Source organism: Osmia lignaria, chromosome 10 (genome assembly GCF_051020975.1).
Source record: "Osmia lignaria lignaria isolate PbOS001 chromosome 10, iyOsmLign1, whole genome shotgun sequence".
NCBI classification, from domain to species: domain Eukaryota; kingdom Metazoa; phylum Arthropoda; class Insecta; order Hymenoptera; family Megachilidae; genus Osmia; species Osmia lignaria.
This window is the reverse complement of record NC_135041.1, coordinates 14103907-14123726: the sequence shown is the minus strand read 5'-3', so window position 1 is coordinate 14123726 and position 19820 is coordinate 14103907. Positions and strand designations below refer to the sequence as shown.

Sequence of the window (19820 nt, the reverse complement as noted above, 5' to 3'; positions counted from 1 at the left end):
CGGGAACTACTGCTGACACGACCGCCACCATTAACCTTACGGTCACCCATCTTTCCGATTGTTTCGATAATTCAGTGTCTGGACAGTGTTATTCACACGTGTTCAAGCCACGGTAATCCTGTACGTCTCGTATCAAAATCATATCGTATATTACAAGTCACATTCTCGTTAGACAAAACTCTTTGGTGGCTCGAATTTCAACAGTCTGTATTACTGCTCCTCCTGCTGCTGCTGCTGCTAATGTTACTGTTACTTCTGCTGCTGCTACTGCTGCAGCACTGAATCAGTATTTATTTATAAAACTGCCAAAAGCTTGCCAAAGCTGAGGTAGATGAATTCACGTTTATACGCGCAACAATGCGCAACAATGAAATTTGCATTTTAAACTCTTTTTCCTTTCGCAAGATAATAAATCATTGAGGAATATCCACGAACGTAATCATCGGATAGGAATTCTCGCAAACGACAACGAAAGCGTACACATGAGCCAACAACGTTGAACGATCAACTCTTTTTTTTTTTTTAAGAAATAGTTCCTTCTTTATTCGATTTATCCAAAAACTGTAACGGTATCTCGAAAAGTCTCCTCCGAAGATTTTCTTACACGACTCGCGCATCTATTTTAACCTGTGAACTGGTGCAAACCAACAGACACGACACAGGATTTCTTAAATTAGTTCTGTTCGCCGGTTGCGCGCCGGAGCACGCGCATTACCGACTTTTCTGATAACCTAACCTAATACGAGCTGCTCTAATCGAAATTTATCGAAAGCATGGAATTTTCGTGCCTCCCGAGTATAATGAAAAAAAAAAAAAAGGCAAAAAAAAAGAAACGAATAAAAAAGTAAGAATCTTTCTGTACTCGACGAGTGAACATTTTAAAGGAACAGTAATATCAAAAAACAATCTAATTCTTACGATAAAATGTATACGATATAAAATAGAAATAGTAATATGACTATTCGCAATACAGTCCATTATGATCCTATTACGTTTTAATATGAACCTCTAGAATAAAATGTTTTGCTCTGAGAATATAAATATTTAATTTGATGCATGAAAGTAGCTCGCGTAGGATTTTATAAAAGCAGGTCGAGGTAATAATCTAAAAAGAACATTGAACGATTGCTAAACGTATACGCAATATTTCTTCCTTCGATTTTACTGTTTGATCTTATTTTTCTAATAAATATATATATATATATATAGTACTACTGGAAATCCAAGTCACCTTTCTAACACATAAAACAGAACCTCTAGTTCCGATCATCAAGTGGAAATATGCGCGACAATAAAATAAAAATAGATTTCCACCTTACAAAAATCAAATTAACATTCCATTTATCCGTAAAATCAAACAAAGCATAAGTAATTTATCGCTTGTTATGTCCCCATATGGAAAATGTATGTAAGCCGTTTATACAATCATTTTCCAACTAGTGGGAACCTTTCACCCGATTGGTGAGCGCGCCCAAGGTTGCCGCCACTGACGCCGAAAGTCTTAAGATATTTTTTGCACACGCACGACATGTGCTCTTGTGAAATGACATTAACAGAGACATCTCAACTATGTACACGCACGTGCATAGTAGAGGCTTTTCTCGATTAAGGGGAACAATAAAAGAACAAGCCTCCCACTTATGTACCGATTGCTGGTTAGGAGTTCTGCACTTGCTGGCAGGAGTCTACCATCTCTCCTGCCCGTACAAATAAGGAACAAGAGTGAGTCAGACAAGTGGTGGGAAACTCCTTCCTATACAATTCCCCTTAACCAAAAGAAGCATCCTATACACACACTCACATATATGTACAGTAGCTCCACACTGTACACGGGCCGGCCGTGACCCCTATATATTTTACTAAAATATGAGATAATTTCTATGGCGATTCAAAAAATTATATAGTCTATTTCTATGTTACATCAAACTGTGAAGTACAGAGAATTTATTTTCCACAAGAAAATAATGGAATTTTTCATAAAAAAAATAATAAGATACTATAAAATGTTACAATTAATTAAGAAATAAATCTCTTTAAAATATAACAATGATAATAATTAAAGATTTCAACTTTATAACTATAAAATCCAACAAATGTACATATAAAAAAAGAAACGGTAAATTAGTAGACGATGGCACGCCCATTAAACCCGTTTATGGTCACGTTTCTATTTTCAGACGCCTTGCCTTTCTGAATTTATCATTAAAATACACAAAAAAATATATAGAAGAATAATGCAGTTGCTAAATTAATTCTTTCACGCATTATTATAATTAAATTTAACTGGATCATAAATAATATACGAAACAGTAACTAGAAGGAGAAAGAATAAAAAGAAAAAAAATGTAGTAAACCAGTTTCACTTAATACACATAGAAACTGGCGATCAAATATGGAGTATTTCTCTTTTCTGGCCGTTCACAAAATGGCTACATGCTTGGATATAGATAATATATGTATAATATTAGTATCAAATAAATATGATAAGATATTCAAAAATACTATATTATAAAATTGGTAATAAATTAAAAACACAGGTATCATTGTTTAAACTAAATGATTAAACATATTTTTTCACGTTAGATCGTTCAGCAAACACGTGTTCGGAACATGATGGATAATATTTTATCATAGATACCAAATAATGAAAATAATTTCATGCTAAAATGAATACTCTAATTTTATTACATAAAAGTTCATACTAATTTCCAGTTTAAATACACGTTACTGTTTTAAAGATACAAGAAAAAAGCAGCCATTCGAATCTACTTGGAAGCAGCCATTTTTTAATACACTCGTGGCTCGATCTTCGAAACACATTTCATAATTTACGAACTGTATTTTCCAATGATAAATCAGAAATACCTTGGGAGAGAAATACGAAAGATATTAATTTCTTGTAATTGTTAGAATCTAGGTGTAATAGAAATACAAGTGTTGTAATAAATTTTACACGTGTCCAAGATGTGAATACAAAATGTCGGATTCACGTTGGGTGAGGTGGATATTTCCAGCTACACTCATAGACAAACCGATTTAAGATGGATAATAACACGATGTATACATACATTTTTAATCAATATTGTTCCCAACCGTCTTCGTTGCATCCGTTTGATCACTTTGTCACAGTAATAACAATTTTTTTTTTAAAATCGAAGGGAATAGAACTTTGATTTCTTCAAGACGATACTTAAAACTTTAAAATTCAGTAAAAAAAGACGTATTTTTACAAAAAAAGAAAAAAGGAAAGAACAAAAAATATAGCAATAAACGATGCGTGTAAAGGGCGCTCGTTGCGATTGAATAAAAGAATATATGTACAAATCTTGGACATAAAACAAGATAAAAATCTTATAGGAACGGAATACAGTAAGATGCGATTTAATAAGCGTATTCGTTACTTATGGTGTAAAAATTAAATAGTACAAATTTAAATGTACATTTATGTATATACAATTCTTGTTAACAAAAAATTATAAAAGGAAAAGGGAAATAGGGAAAACGGAGTAAAAATGTACGCCCGGCTAGCACAGCACGTGCTGGCTACTGCAGGAACTCCGTTGTTCGATGGGGAAAGGAACCGGGAACCTCCCTCCAGTAATACAATCACCGACGTTCGTGTGCTTTCGGTATATTTCGTGCCCTTCCGCCGTATGATGATGTCACCGTTTAGCATGAAGCTCTTTCGAAGTTTCATGCCTTATGTTTCGATCATTGGATAAAGACCCGTTCACATTGAAAACATATATATGTACAAGTATCGATTAAACCAAGTTTAGTTTTTGTTTTACTAATTTCTATAAAAATACACAAAATAAAAGTAAAGAGTTGTAACCTTTACAAAGTGATTCAATTAAAATTAAGAAACGAATCGAATTTAAGAAAGAAAAATTTGTATGGAACAAACACTTGTCTTTCTACACTTTCATCCTATCATATGAGATATCAAAAACGTATTTTTCTCCCATAATTACAATATTTTACACATAATATCATTCTGAAACTATTACTTTTTATGTAAATAGCAATAAACTTACCCTTCTTTTTGTTCCCCATTTTGTCAAATATGTATCTACACTCTAAATTAGATTTCGAAAGCTTACACTTTTATTTAATTTGAATTGTATTATTGCAAGATCCTTTCAATATTTTACGAAATAAATATAAAACAACTTCATCATTTCCACTTCAATCACAATCACGATCAAAATATCTTCGTCTTTGAAAAATTTTAGTTCGCCATATAACGAAGGAATATTTAACCATTTCAAATTAAAAACTTGAAAGTCGCACTTCACTTGCTTCAATATCTATGTGTTTACCAATATTAATAATATACACACTCAAGTGCGCCATATACACGTTTCACAAAAGTACGTTACTTTGAATTATTTTTAGAAATGTTTAAAATACTACTTTGTATAAATATACAAGTAATACAGTATCTGTTGAAATCAAAACAGAATTGAGAATCACAGATGAATGGATTATTTAAAAAAAATTTGCATCACAGTTCGAAAGTATAAAAACTGTAGGAACTGTAAAACTTTTAGGTTAGGATTAAGACAAATAATGTTGCAACACCACGGTACATACAATGTTCCTTGTCATTGATAATATGTTTAACCAGATAACTATGCGAAGTTACTTGCCCGAATGCTTTGTATAATACTATATAAAAAAACTGTTCAAAAATATTCCGATCTATCTGCACGTGCGTAAGGTAGAGACACGTCTTTTATGCGTTCGTACACATGTGCCTATATAAAGGCACCTTCGTGGATGAACACACTATACAGTGATTTCCAACGATTTCGATATTCGTACAAACTGCTCGAAACGCAAGAAAAAAATGCAATAACTGAATTAGTAGGACATAACTATTTATGTATACATATAGAAATATGGACAATGACGACTATTATAGATATCATGAAAGCAAAGTTCAAGCTATAGTAAATAAGAAAGAAAAGGAAACCATCAAGGTTCTAACCTATAACACAATTTTTCGGAAAAAAATAACGTTTAATTTATTCTGGGGAAAAAAACACGAATGGTAACACAATGAACAGAAAGACAAATATTAACAACAATGATGCAAATTAAATGGCAAAAATATTAAATAATATTTTCTTTAACATTGCATTATATAATTCAAATAAATGTTATTCCCAATATGAAAATAATAGTTTCTTTATATTTATTGCATTTAGCAAAAACATCAAAATTTTATTCATCGACTACTGTATTAGTTTCAGTATTAAATATTAAAAATTATTGAAATACTTTGCATTATGGTATTTATATTAGTACAAATTATACAGTAGGCGGTGTGTGAATAACACATATACGATATGCGAAAAAATTATACCTAATTGTAAAAGAAATGTGTAAACACTTACCATCAGATGATTTTTGTTGCTGCACTTCAGTTCGCGCTGCTTCAGGTTCTGGCTTATCGGCAGTCGCGTCACCATTGCTTTTCACATGATGATCTGTTTGATTGTGAGCTGGTGTAGGGGTAGTGCCTCTAGAACTAAGACTCTTTTCCCTCGTTTTCTTTTCTTTCTGTTCTTTGGCACTGGAAGGCAGCTCTGCTGCAGTAGCAGGTTGATTATGAGTGTAAGTTTGAGATTTTCTTCTGGGTGGTGAACTCGATGAATTTTTATTGGATAAATTAGGGAACAGTTCTCTGGCAGGAACGGGATTAGTACTTGGGGCAGTGGTGGACGGTTTTGGAATCTCCGGAACGTTTGTACTTGGTAACGTAGTCACAGGGGGAACTGATGTCTGTGTTGCGATAGATGGGACACTCGTACTCTTCATCTCAACTTCAGTTGCCGTTGTGGAAAGTAGCTGCGCAGAAATATCATCCTTATTTACATTACGTGGTACAGGCGGTGGTGGATCCTCAATCACCACAGTTTTTATTTCGCCACGAGGTTGAAATTCCTTCACGGGAATTTGTAACGGTTTAGACTCCGTTTTCACTACACAAGAGTCTATTTGAGTCACGTTATTAGTAGTACCTAACGACTGACTACACAATGCGGTTACGTTAGGTATGTTTTGCGCTGCAGTTGAAGTAGTATTACACTGGCTGTTCACGTCGTTATTAGAATTTGTTTGAGAATTCGACAAACTTTGTGTTACATTTTGAGTTGTCGATGTGTTTGTGTTTGTGATTGGTACACAGGTCGGTACCGTAGAGTCAGAAGTAGACTCTTCGGTCGCGACTTTTGCAAGAGTTTTTGCAACCTGGGCTGCAAAGTCGGCTTGCACCTCAGCATCATTGTTCTGTAACAATCACCAATTCTGCGTGATAGACAATGATACATAGCAATCAACATAAAAAGTATGCTTGATAACTAAAAACTGGCTCCAAACTCAAATCATAGGATGAAAAATAAAACTAAATATACTAAGAAACAAAATAAATACTCAATATAGTTTATGTTTCTGCCACCCTTTAGCCATGGCTTTAAATATTATATACAAGTAACGTGTTATAATGTTAATTCTGTTTTAACATTTATTTGTTAGTAAAAAAAAAAAATATTACCCCCTTCAATAATAATAATATCGAGATTGTGAATACAGATAGAAAATAATTAAAATTTTAAACCTCTAGCTAAACTATATATATCCTACGATGAGAAATTAAAATTAAGACAAGAATACTTTAATAATCATTGCCATGGCTTTTGGGTACAGATATCATTAATATAAACAATTGACTAGAAGAGTATTATATATTGTACATTAACTATACCTTCAAATACGTTTGATTTAAAATAAGAATATTTTAATGATAATGTTTTATTAATCTTTTATGTAATACTTAAAAAAATATAAAACTCTTATAGCCAATTGCTAATAAATTAATATTCCAGTATTACTCACTTGTAGCTGAGGTGTTTCGCGATTGCTAGATTCACTACTTTGAATTGTTTCGTTATCCTTGTAAATTTCATGGCTTATATTTTTACCAGTTGACGGATCTACGATATCGGTAATAGCATTTTGCCCTCTTGGTTTCCGAGATTTTGTCGTACTATTCGTCGTACTTGCACCACCGTTATGGCCTGAGTACACATCTTTAATACACACATAAATTCACTTCTTAAGCGGCGTGATTTTACATATAAAAAAATATTTTACAAACGTTACATATTTTTTGTAAAATTTTGTACATCTTAAATCACTCACCTCTATACAATTTATATGTATTATTTACAACGTACATTGTCAAGTATTTCAATAACTAGCTAACTAATAAATTTAACAATTTATCTTCATTTAATTGTAAAAAGAAAGTCAAAGACGATCCTAAAATTTTACAAACTTATCCCTTCGCTCGTCTCGGACGAACTAACGAAGGAGTTGTCGAAAGCTATTACTAAGGGGCTAGAATACAGGTGATGTACCTGCATCTTTACCTGAATGCAAAGGTCCAGTGGACCAATGGTCAGATCTAATAGTTGAAAGGATTCTAAGATTTTAACCTTTCATTGTCGCGGAAACGTCAAGTCATAAATAACGTTTCTTCTAACGTTTACAAGAATTTTAAGGGAGGAACGCGTGAAAGGAAGATTTATGTTTCCTCTTTTACTCAAACATCTATTCTCGAAACATTTCGAGGTGTTGTATATTTTTAAAGTTAGTTTTATTAAATTTTCATTAGATTTTAATTTGTAAAAAATGAAATAAATGTTATTTTATACTTCAAAGATCTGCTTGTTATACATTATACATTATGAATTATATATAACTTACCAGTCTGAGAAAGAGATATACCTATTGGAGGTAAAGGCTGAGCTTGTTGCGTAGGTTGCTGAAGTGTACCCTGAGGTACTACTGGAGCCCCTTGGGCACTGGCCAGCGGGCCTGCAACATGTTGTGCCCCACCAGTGACAGCACTTGCACCTGGTCTACTTAAACTTAGTGGCGTATTTGTTGGTTGACCAGTGGGCCAAAAATCTATCAAATGAAATACAATATTAATCAATGGTATTTCTTATGTTAAAAATATAACTCTATGTTACTTACAAGGTTGTGGAGTTGGTGCAGGAGCACCATATCCAAACATATTTTGTGCCGTTATAATGGCAGAGTGTTGAAATGGTGGAAAATATGACTGATTTTGATGCGTTTGATGTCTTTGAGGTGGACCACCAAACTAGAATTACAAAATATTTATTACACTTACAATCAATCGATATCGTTAAAAATGATAAAAATGAGAATATATTTGACAATTAAATGATATTTCATTCAGAAGAAAAAAAAAAAGATAAATATAAAGTTAAAGAAAATTTGTGCGTGACCAACGTTATAGAGTATAACAAGCTTTTCTTGGCAAGCATTCGTATCTTATTAAATATATAAAATCAACAGTACTTAACTACTACCTGAAGGGGTATTTGACTGTTCATTGCGAATACGGACTGCTGATGAGGACTAGGATGAAGATTAGGGACTTGATACATTGCTCCAGTTTGAACTGGTAAACCACCTGGATGATAAATCGCAGTTGGTTGACCTCCACCTCCACCAACACCAGACATCCCCACTACCTGTGCACCAGTACCTCCTTGACCACCTCTGTGACTAATACCTCTTGGTTGTTGCGGTCTCGGACCGGGGTAATAACCCTGAAATAAATGAACAAGTTAATTAGCAAAGTTGACAAATTAATTCTCGATGATCGCAACGATTGTTTTAGTTAATGTTTATAACCAAAATTTTGAAAAATTATATTTACTTGTGACGTCGGCCTCGTTTGTGTTGGCCCATATACTTGTGACAGAGGTTGGGGTTGGGGTTGTAAATGAGCTTGTTTTCCCATTTCCTGCGGCGAGGGGGTATGTACGGGGGGCGTTGTAGTAGGTGCCGGACCTTGCGGCTGTTGCGACTGTACCCCGGGTGCCGAGGTTTGAGGCGGTGCTTGTCCTCCAGCAGGACCTCCTGGCGGTATTCCTGCTCCTGATTGTCCTATCGACTGTAACCCGCCGAGGGGTGGAGGTCCTCTGCCCCCAGGTACTCCTACGCTACCCCCTCCCCCACCCACCTGGCCCCCTGGTTGGGTGCCGTAATTTTGTCCAGATACATGAAAGTCTGATCCTGAAAATACAAATAGCACCAATCGTTTACATACTATATTTTAAACAGATTTAACAAAAAGAATTAACAAAAATGATAAAACGTTAATTTTAAAGTAGTTACATGTAGAAAATAACAAACATTTTATTTGGATAATATTAAATACATGTTTGAAGAAATATATCTATCAAATATATTTTCAAATTAAACGTGATTGTATAATTATCCAGTTTTACTTAATCTGCAATTAAAGACCAAAAATGACATATTATATAGTTTGTTAAAATAATTATGATAACGTCATAATAAATTATTTATTTATTTATTTATTTATTTATTAAGTACGAACTTGACGCTTCTTTTATCATGTACATATTCGAATAATCATCATTGGAGCAAGTATATAGATAGTGATTATCAAATATATTGAAGTAACACAGGGAAGAACTCCCATCCTGTAATTATCATTATCAATCATAAACCACATTTTATTTTACAGTTAAAAAGAAAAACAGAAGAAAAAAAATGATTTTTCTCGAGTATTCAAGTTCGCATATGGGCGATGTTGTCCTGTTGTATGTACTGTGCTCGCCATTCTATCGTTAAACGAATTTATTCGTGAAAGCGATTATGCGTGGAATTGCATGACATCGCTTGACACGTCGTCGTCGTCGTCGTCACCGTCATCGTCATCGCTGTCGTCGTCGTCGTCGTCGTCGTCTAAAAGATGCAGTGCATTTAATCAGATGTATTATCTAAACATTCTACAGATTAGAATCGCCTTCAAAAGAAACTATAAATTTAATAGAATAATAATACGTAGCAAACGTGGAATTTTGATAAACCGTGTAAAATGTTTTTCACCTCATGCTACGAACTTATCATGACAAAATACATTAAGGATACCAGATAATGGAAGAAAAAAAAAAAATAGATACTCGTTGCTCACCGTTACAGATCAGTACAAAGCTGGATATTGTGCTTAGTCAAGTTAAGAGTTATACTTATTTGCGCAAATATATGTTTACAATGAAAGAACAATGAAGTGACAGCAAGGATCGTACGTGAGCAAAGAAACCGAGAAGACGGCCTCGCAAACGGCCATCTTTGCACATGTGGGCAGGGGCCGGAGCAGTGCTGCCATCTGTGATCCCGTGAGTGCATTGATTGCTATGAAAGGGGGGCGAGGCCGAACTCCATCGTCAGGATCGTATCAAGTGCCATAAATATTTCCACGTATGAAGTATTCAAACATTTTTACTTCTATAGATTGCAAATACTTGGATGAAAAATAAATAAAATTGAAAAGAATGCTAAGAAAAATTATTTATGCCACAGTTTTGTAATTTGAACGATAACACAATTTCTTTCTATCTAATTTTTATTTTACTTTATTAAAACCTGTCATTTTTTAATGAAATTTCTATTAATGACATATATACTTTGAATAACACTGTCACTTCGTTCTATCCTGTTTATACAATTAAGAACTTGTAATATTATTATTTCAATCTATGTATTTATTGTATACCACTTACTAATGAATATTATAATGGACCGTTTAAGACGCACACGTTTATTGTATTAACGAAGTGAAAGAACGTGGCCTGAAAAATACAATCCAGAATGCAACACGTCATTTCCGGTGTCATTTCCCTCCTTCTATCCTTTCCTCTCCCCTACTTCCACTAATAAAGTTGCACATAACGCGGGCATGATAAGAATTAAATTTCATGAATTGATTTTAGCAAATATCAATATATCATTTGAAAATAATTTGGAGACTAAATATAAGGGGAAAGTAGCACTCTGCGTAAAAAGATAATACGTATGAAAGTAGAAGTGAGGTTAGAACGATCACGCTTCAGCCACGTGGCTTGGCCAATCCGAGAGAACAATGAATGCTAAAGCGATAAACTTGGCAATAAGAGCTTTTGATGTGGTAGTAATATAATTAGAAGATAAAACCTTATCGTAATGAGTCTTTTGACTTTTAATTATTACTTATACTGGTAATTTTATTTTTTTAAATACTAAAACTTACGAAGAAAAATATTACTATCAACAAGTAGTCTAGAGCGATAACCAAAAAGTCTAGTGTAAATCATATCCAACGCGTTGGAAAGAAATACCCATTACACTTTTAAAATTAGTATTCACAGATTATCAACTTCATTATAAAAAATTATTTTTTTCATCTACAAATATATTTGTTTACCTATATTAAGAAAATTTGACCAATTTGACCAATTCGAAAGTAAACCTCTCAAGGAAGTAAGTTGTCATGAAAAATCGATGAATAAGTAAATAAATAATACAATTATCTAATGACAATCTAATTCCAAATATTTTTCTAATAAACGAAAGTATATGAACGTTACCGTTAATGTACTAAACTAAATCCAACACCTAACTCTAAAGAGCAATATTTGTTGAATGAATATAATGCAAGATGATTCTTTGAATAAAGAATTCTTGAAATAGCAGAACGTAGGGAAGGATGGCGTCATCGTGTCGAGACATATCATGTAAAAGGAAAGAATCGAACGTACCTTTGCGACTGTACAAGGTAGAAAGCATTTTATCGATTGACCTATATCATGAATTGTCTACAATGCCGCCCAGGGGCGCTAAGGACTAACCTAAATACTAAGCCATCCAATATATGTATCTATCGATACGGTAACTAAACGTAGATTACAAGTATTTATCAATCAGGACTTTCTTCTCATTGAAATTTATTCTTGAGTAAAAAAATAAATTTTTTAACAAGAAAAATACCTACATTATACTAAGCAAAAATTCATATGAAATCTATACGATGGTATTCGTATAACGGTAATTTTTCTTGATTAAATTTCATGAAAATATCAACAACTTACTCGATATTACTCTAAGTGGAATATCGTGAAATTTATTTTCGCTATAATTATTCGGTACAATCCGAGCTTGGCCGTGTATCCGCAAATAGATGCAAACGATTCAACTTCTGACAGATAGGGCACCAGGTCAAATTGTAACTACCTCCAGTGTGCTCGAAAATAACGGGCTTCATGTATATACGTATCTTCTCTATGCGTACAAATACACGACACTTTGGTAACTGTCATAAAGAACAGCAAGTCTTCTGTGAGATAGCATACTACTACAAATCGTATCGTATCGTATCGTATCGTATCGTATCGTGTCATGTAAGGTTAAGATTAAGGTAAGTCGAGGAATTTTCAAGATACGAGTTATGCTAATCTTGAGAAACTATGAAAAATGAATTGATCGAATTATTAAAATAAATGAAGTAATTTTGAAGCAAATGAAATCTAAATTCGGGACAATGCTTCCATTGGTCACGAAAATATGTCCATGATGGAGCAAATTAAAACTGAACGCATGCAATGATAACTGCAGCATATATATATATTAAAGGTTTCACTTTTAGTTTTTTTTCTCTATATAAAAGTCATCAATATTGAATAATTAAAAATACATATTATATCGAATCGAATATGAATTTCAATAGGTATTCGAAACTTGAAATGCTGCACGTTGGAATTAAATGCAAGCCATCTAATTTTCCAGTTGCTACCATAAGATAAAGAGATTAATACTTGGAAAATTTAGATGACATTTTTGATTACATTAATGATATTCAACACATATCTTCGTTGGAATAAATTCATGTCTAACACTTTGGTTGTGCGTTTAATGAGTGCGTTCTATAGCCTCTTTAACTAGTAACAAGTGTTTGATTTAAGAATGAGAAAGCGGGGGCGAGAGTGAGAACGAGAAAAAGAAAGAGAAAAGTGGTGCAATGAGAAGGAAAAATATTACGATTCCTTATTAAAATCTTGGATATAGAAGTCGGGTCGTCATCATTGTTTTGTCGCACTCCATCGATTATCTTCTACTTACTGGCGTTTGCAGTGACGACTCGATATTGCGGCGGTGCTTGCTGATGCTGAGTTTGTTGCTGTTGTTGCTGTTGATGACTCAGGTGGTTAATATTGACAGTCAATTGATGATGGCTCAGCTGATGATTCAAGTGGGGACTCGGCGAGGGTGATGGTTGATGGGCCGGATGCACGTGGTGATTGTGACCTGGCTGTGGATTTTGGGGATGAGGGGCCGAAAGATGGTGATGGTGATGGGGCCCTCCGCAATGTGGTAGGGGACAATGCATAGGTCCTACACCTACGGCAACACCCACTGCGCCCTCCTTTGAGACGCCATATCTCGAAACCATTCTTCCTGATGTAACTTTTTCTTCTTTTTCCAACGTTACTGGCACGCCTTGGCCGAAATGGTCAGTTTAAAAGAGAAAAAAAAATGCCGATCAAAAAAATGCCTCTTCGATAGTTTTTAGAATTATTTCAAATGACGGACGCATCGGGTATTCCACGAGTCGTTATTCGTAAATACGATCATTAGAAACGAACGTTGCGTAAGTGTCGAAGAATTTTGGTAGCAGGCTAGGGTGATTGAAAGAATTTCAATTCCCTTCACGTATTTGTTCGTTCATATTTTTCAACGACCACGCGACTGCTTTTTATAAGCGGACACTGTTATTTCATAAAATTAGATATTTCTTCTCGTTATTTTTTCCTCTTTCTTATTTTCTTTGTTCCTTTTTGTTGGTTAGCTCAAAACTATTGACAGCTTTGATGCGTTGAAAAAATGGACAGCGATGTCAAGTGCAAAGGTCTCATCGATATACAATCAAGAGCAGTTTCGTTACCCATAGATGATCTCTCAATCGGCAATGCTCTGTCATATAATGTCGTCATCGTCCACTTGATCGGCAATGTAACAAAGGGCTTTACAAACGAAGCTCATCTATTATTATAAAATAGTTGAGTTATGCCCTGTAAGTTCCAGTCACGGGAGACCTCCTCTCTTAAGTTACTGGCAGTTTCGTTTTTATTTGTTTATTTTTATTAATATTGTTATTATTAGTTTTAATGGATTCTTAATATTTGTTATATATACGGTGTCGTTTTCAACTTTTTTACGCTTGATTGAATAATAATTTTATTCTCTTTTCCTAATTGTGGTTATTAATTGTTTCAGACTTTATACGTTAAAATATGGAATACGAGAAGCGTTGTTGAAGAACTCTTTTTCTTCCTGAGAGCAAAAATTGTTGAACGACTAGAAAAATATAGTCGAAATTCTTGATGAATAATGTAAAAATTTGAAGAGCAAAGTAATTTGCATTGGAACGATACTAGAACGAAAGAAATAAAATGTCTTGGCAAACATTAATGAGATGATCGATCAATAGTCACGGAATTTTGCTGTCCGAGTTGCGTTTTATAAACGAAATGTCTGTACACGTGATGATCTGAAAACAACATTTTCATTCGACACTATTAAAGAATACAAATTAATCCACATATGCACTTTCATTATTTCAGATAAAATTCACTGTGCATTTAATTATCGCATCGAATGTACCACGCCACCATATTGTTTTTGTTTAGCGGCAATGCACGCGATTCCTCTTGATGTGCTAGTCTCACGCTCAACTGTCAAAACTTATCAACGTGGAGGTGCACAATGGTAGGAGACACGCTGAAACGGACGGACTATCGTACTTCTTCCATGCCAAAATCGATATTTAAGGCTCGACCGGCGTCTCCCTCTTCGCACCGCCCACTCCTGCCACGGAAAACTTCCTGTTCACGAAGCACATACAGGTTATGTCTACCCGAAGATGTATCACTAAATAAAATGAACGGCACACGAGTCCATTTCACAGCAGACTCCAAAATTTTCTTCTTCGCACGTTCCTCCTTCACTATTGAATCACTACGGGAAGTCTCGAGACTGATGATCGGAGGTGTTCGGCCGCGTGCCGAAAAGTACCGAGTCGCGTTCTATGTAGTTCCCTCCGTATCGAGATTTATAAACGCGATAAAAAGGGCCGTAAGTAAAAGAGTAAAGTTATTCGCGGGCACAATGCACACAATATGATTAATACTAGGAAAATTAAATAACACGCACGTTACGCGTTATTCAGAAAATTTATAATAATGGAAATTTCAATTGAGCCGAAAATTAAACGGCGTCAACTCGTTCCTAGGTTGCGTTTCTGCTTTCGAACACCATAAGGTTATTCTATAATTTACTGTCCTTTGTTCAAGGGTTTTTATTATTTTATATTACGATCGACGTGTGTGTATTTAAAGTACGCGTTTAGAACAATGTAACGTGTTAAACCCGAAGAGGGGAGAGGCAAATCAACGAAGACCTGAAGACGAGCGTACCCTTTTGCAAGGGACGCGACGTAGACTGATGCAGGCTAGTCCTTCTCGCACGACCTACGAATCGCGATCCGTGGCCCCCTACCCGTTTCGCTCTGCAACTAAAGAGCGACAGGACCGTGCACTGATTTCAAGGGTACCCTTGGATATATTACGATTTATAAGAAATTCTGATATTAATAAAACGTTTCATAACAACAACATGGAATTTTTACGAATATAATATTTAGTGCTTCATCGGTTCTATTATCCGTTGCCTATTTGTTAGAATAAAAATTGAAGTTAAAGTTTTCTTGTTTGAACAATGTTAAATAAGTATGAACTCTAATGCGTGTCTTTTTAATTCTTAATTTTCGGTACAAGTATATATGACGCCATTTATTTTGTAAATAAATTTGAAATTTGAATCATATTATTAAGAACATATTTAGATTCTTATTTCTTATTCTGTTTGAAATAATTAAAAAATGATGCGTAAATGTTTGCAAGACGGCCCTGAAAAGTAGTCAAATGCCAAACCCATACCACAACCATGCTACACCACACCAAGTCGAAAGTAGGGACCGCGTGCGCAACCCAGTGGACAGAGTGTAAAGCCCTGCGCATGCGTAATGGACGTCGACACGGCAGACCCTTCAACTCGCATGAATGCAGTAGGCGCAGCCCCATGCCTCTCGAGGGTAAAGTGACGTGCAGTCTTGTGCATGCGCATACATATCTTATTCGCCTTAACTTTAGAACATGTCACAGCCGTTAGTCTGTAATTCGTACTACTGCCGGAACTGTACCCTTTTACATGGAATAGATATCTTTTAAATATTGTAATTAAAGTATTTATACATATATTTAAAAACTTTATACTCTTTTTTATAAATTATACAATCAAAACTAACGTAATTATTATTGAAATATTAAACGTTTTTTAACGATACTGGATAGCCAAATTAGCTACATCCTCAATTTGGCGTTAGTGAAATGCACGTGAACGAGAACAGTGGCGTAGCATTGATATACATATAAATAGATACGTAGGAAACTCCATATAAACTACATTACTGTTCTATTCGAAAATTTCAAATAAATAGCATCTCTTTAGAACTCGTATATATGTACATGTATATGTCCATTTTTTCCTGATACGTTAATTATACGAGATAAAGTAGAGAGCTCAAATTTTATCATTTCTAACTGAAAATTTCTCATAGAAAAACAAATAATAACTTAACGAATGAAAATGTAGAGCTCATTATTAGTAGCAAGAAAAAGGGAGAAGGGGCATATTTCTTAACGACAATTAACGGGATGAAGAAATGGAGGAAATAGCAAGAAAAGAACGAGTCACGAAGATGGACGAGCGTATGCATGCGTAGGCGAAAATCCCCGAGCGCGTGGGTACAGAAACACGAGAGGCGTGCTTGACTTGGTTCAGACGAGGAACAAGATCCGCGGAATCGTGTGTATAGGTTAGGTAGGTAACCCAGTTTCGCCGGTGCACCAGGCCAAGCTGCAGCAACGCCGTTCGGGGATCGATACTTATATGCAGCCGGTACTACCCACAGCCTAGATTCGCTTGTCTAGGATAGGTGCAAGAAGGGGATTGCGTGACCTACATCTCAAGAATAAGTATAACAAAAATATGATTTAGGCTGCCAAAATCAGAGATTATTCGTTAGCAAAGATGATCGAAGGTAAAAAAGCATTTAGCTATTATAATGATAAATGGACATAAGCTAATCAAACCAGTTTTCAACAACACGATATCTCAAACTGTAGGTATAAAAATTGTACATCTTAAGAATCATCTCTAAGAACCGTGTTTCTCGAGATACAAGAAATAAATAACATATTGTTCTTGACTTTGAAATGATCTTCCACTTTTTATTCAAGATAAAAAGTGAACGTAAGTTATGTTTCGTTTTTACGTTTCTCCACGTCCACGTATATCGTACACCTAACGTCTACGTCGCATATTTTTGAGGGAGGGCTAAAGTTGAAACAACCGAATAGAAGGGAGGGAGAAACGTCTGGGACATTTAGGTGAAAGAAAAATCGAAGATTTCGGGGATGGGAGGTAAACTTTGCGTTGTAGAGTCTGTAGAACGAACGAAATGTGCGTAAAAAAGTAAAGACAGGGGGAAAGAGGAGCTAGACCTGTAACCTCTGGTAACCTTCGGTTGTCTCGGTTCAACCATTTCGCCCAGTCGAGACGCAGTAGTTCAAAGTCCTCTGGTGAAAACATAGCCACTGACTCATGCTTGCCAAAAGAATTCAAGGAAACCAGGCATGGCAGTAAACTTTTCCGAAGTACACAATGATTCACTAATAATTATGCCTTTAAAATGAAACTCCACCAATATTCAAATTCTCCATATTGGTATTATTAAATGGCATCGAAAACTGATTAATTAAAAAAAAAAAAAAATTAATTACACTAAATTAAATGTAGAAAGTGAAAAGCTATTCGATGAAATTTTTGTCATTTCTTGGGCCGACAAAAGAATGCATCTCATAAAATTGCAGAGGATGGTTGCGGTAGTCAAGGAACGAGAAAGAAAGTAGACAGAAGGTGCACACGGACCATAGAAGTCAGTTTCCAGGGGTCTTTGAGCCCTCGAGCCGTTGACCTTGGAAAGGTAGCATGGAGATGTTGTGGTGTGAGAGCAGTAGTACTCTACTCTCTACGTGGGCGTTCGGTAGGAGGTTACAAGTCTGCGAGAGGAAAAAGGCCGGTCACAACGCAACGTTAGGAAAAGGAGTAACGTGGACCAACGAATGTCTCGACGAAGATAGAGAATCTCTGTGAAGGGAGGGTCGATATTTACCGGCTTTCCCTCTTTCACCCCTTCACTCTTACCCCCAGCCGGCCAACGACCTACCACCCTTGCGTATCTTCTAAACTCGCTCTTCTCTACCCTCTATCGCTTTCTCTCTTATGTTCAATTTCCCTCGCCCTTGCCTCCTTCCCAGACGTCTCCCTCTTTCTTGCCACCCTTAGCAATGTCGCTACGTTACACGTTTATTGCGTTCTAACCCTGAAACGACCGAACTTGTGTCCCTCGAGACGTCTAACTACCAAGAAACATATCGTGGTCAAGAACAAGGACTTGATTGTGGTTCATCGAATACCCGTGAGCACGAAAGACTTTTATGCTTCTTTATTACTTTTATACTTGTAACTATGCGCTTGGTTTTAATCGAGTTTTAATACACTCGAATTAGAGTAAGATATACTCGAAATATACGAAATGCATCCGTATTTAAACTTACTGCCAGAACCTGGCGGGAGCAAAGTTGCAGTGCCACCTGTAGGTAAATACTTTCAACGAATACAAATCAACTCTGGCGGTAAAAAAAAGAAACGAACCTAGAAAATTTTCAGTGAAATAAAACGGTGGACAAGTAAAATAATAGAAAAAGGTGCATAAACTGGTTTGGAGTTAGAACCTTCTATTTATTATATTATTAAACTTAGTAATAAAGTAAAGACAAAATACATTCTGATTCCTAGGGAATATTTCCTTCTATGCCACGACCCTTGTTAAGCTTCTAAACTTTTATTGGCTAGTTTTATTGTACTTCTAACGACCAGTTTATGAGTAAGAATCTCAAACAACGGAATCGGGTAACACCGAAGCCTAACGGTGAACAATTAGAGATAGCAGAAAAGTGGTGTTGACTCACTTAAAAGTTGCATTAATGTTGGATATACAGCAGGGCAATAAAAGCAAATGAAAGATAATGAAACAGAAGAAATTTAGAAAAACAGAATATTTAACTTGATAAACATTAAATATATAACGTTTCTATCCATTGAAATACTTTTGTAGCAAGTAACGATTCGTTTACAGTAAACATTCCATAAAATCACTATAGTAACTTGTATCTTTTGAATCTGATAGTTATGTATGTAGTTAATACATATACGTAAGTATATCTATAAATTAAAAAAAAAAAAAAAAAAAAAATGATTCGACCATGCGTGAACGTACACTTTCTATCAGGAACTGTTTAGAATCTGGTTTACCAACCAATGTACAACATGCACGTGGTTAAATGTCACAATTCTAAGGCGCTATAAATTAAATCTGAATAAATTATATAACGTGTAATAAGCTGTCAGTACCGCGGAACGATGATATTTTAACGACAGAACGTTTCATATTGTGAAAATTCCAAATAAATTATATTATTTTGAAAGTAAATTGTAACTTTGAAGAGAAAGTAATACGGAATTTCTACAAGACGGCTGAAAATTTAGAATATCGCATCTTTTTGATCGAATAGCCAATCGATCGTTATCGACCACAGACTGGTTAATTGATTTTCAAAATTATTCGCAATTATCGATTGATAAAATTATACGTATCTTTAACAGTTATAAAAATTTTTCAAATCACAAGTATATACTTGAAAACAAGCAACTCCGTCCCGACAGAACTTAATATTCAGATCTGAAAA

At 35.0% G+C, this 19820-nt stretch overlaps 1 protein-coding gene across 2 annotated transcripts in view; it reads right to left on the bottom strand.

Annotated features, from left to right (window-relative positions):
* Positions 1–19820, bottom strand: part of Eif4g (eukaryotic translation initiation factor 4 gamma) — a 35209-nt gene that overhangs the window by 9650 nt on the left and 5739 nt on the right. The window contains exons 2-8 of one of the 2 annotated variants that reach the window (XM_034339765.2): positions 13012–13389; positions 8765–9123; positions 8406–8654; positions 8050–8179; positions 7777–7980; positions 6904–7097; positions 5403–6297 (exon numbers count right to left, since the gene is read on the bottom strand). In XM_034339765.2, coding sequence (XP_034195656.2) covers positions 5403–6297; positions 6904–7097; positions 7777–7980; positions 8050–8179; positions 8406–8654; positions 8765–9123; positions 13012–13389 — 2409 coding nt within the window. The remainder of the gene's footprint in view (positions 1–5402; positions 6298–6903; positions 7098–7776; positions 7981–8049; positions 8180–8405; positions 8655–8764; positions 9124–13011; positions 13390–19820) is intronic. The other variant, XM_034339766.2, reaches the window with a different exon arrangement.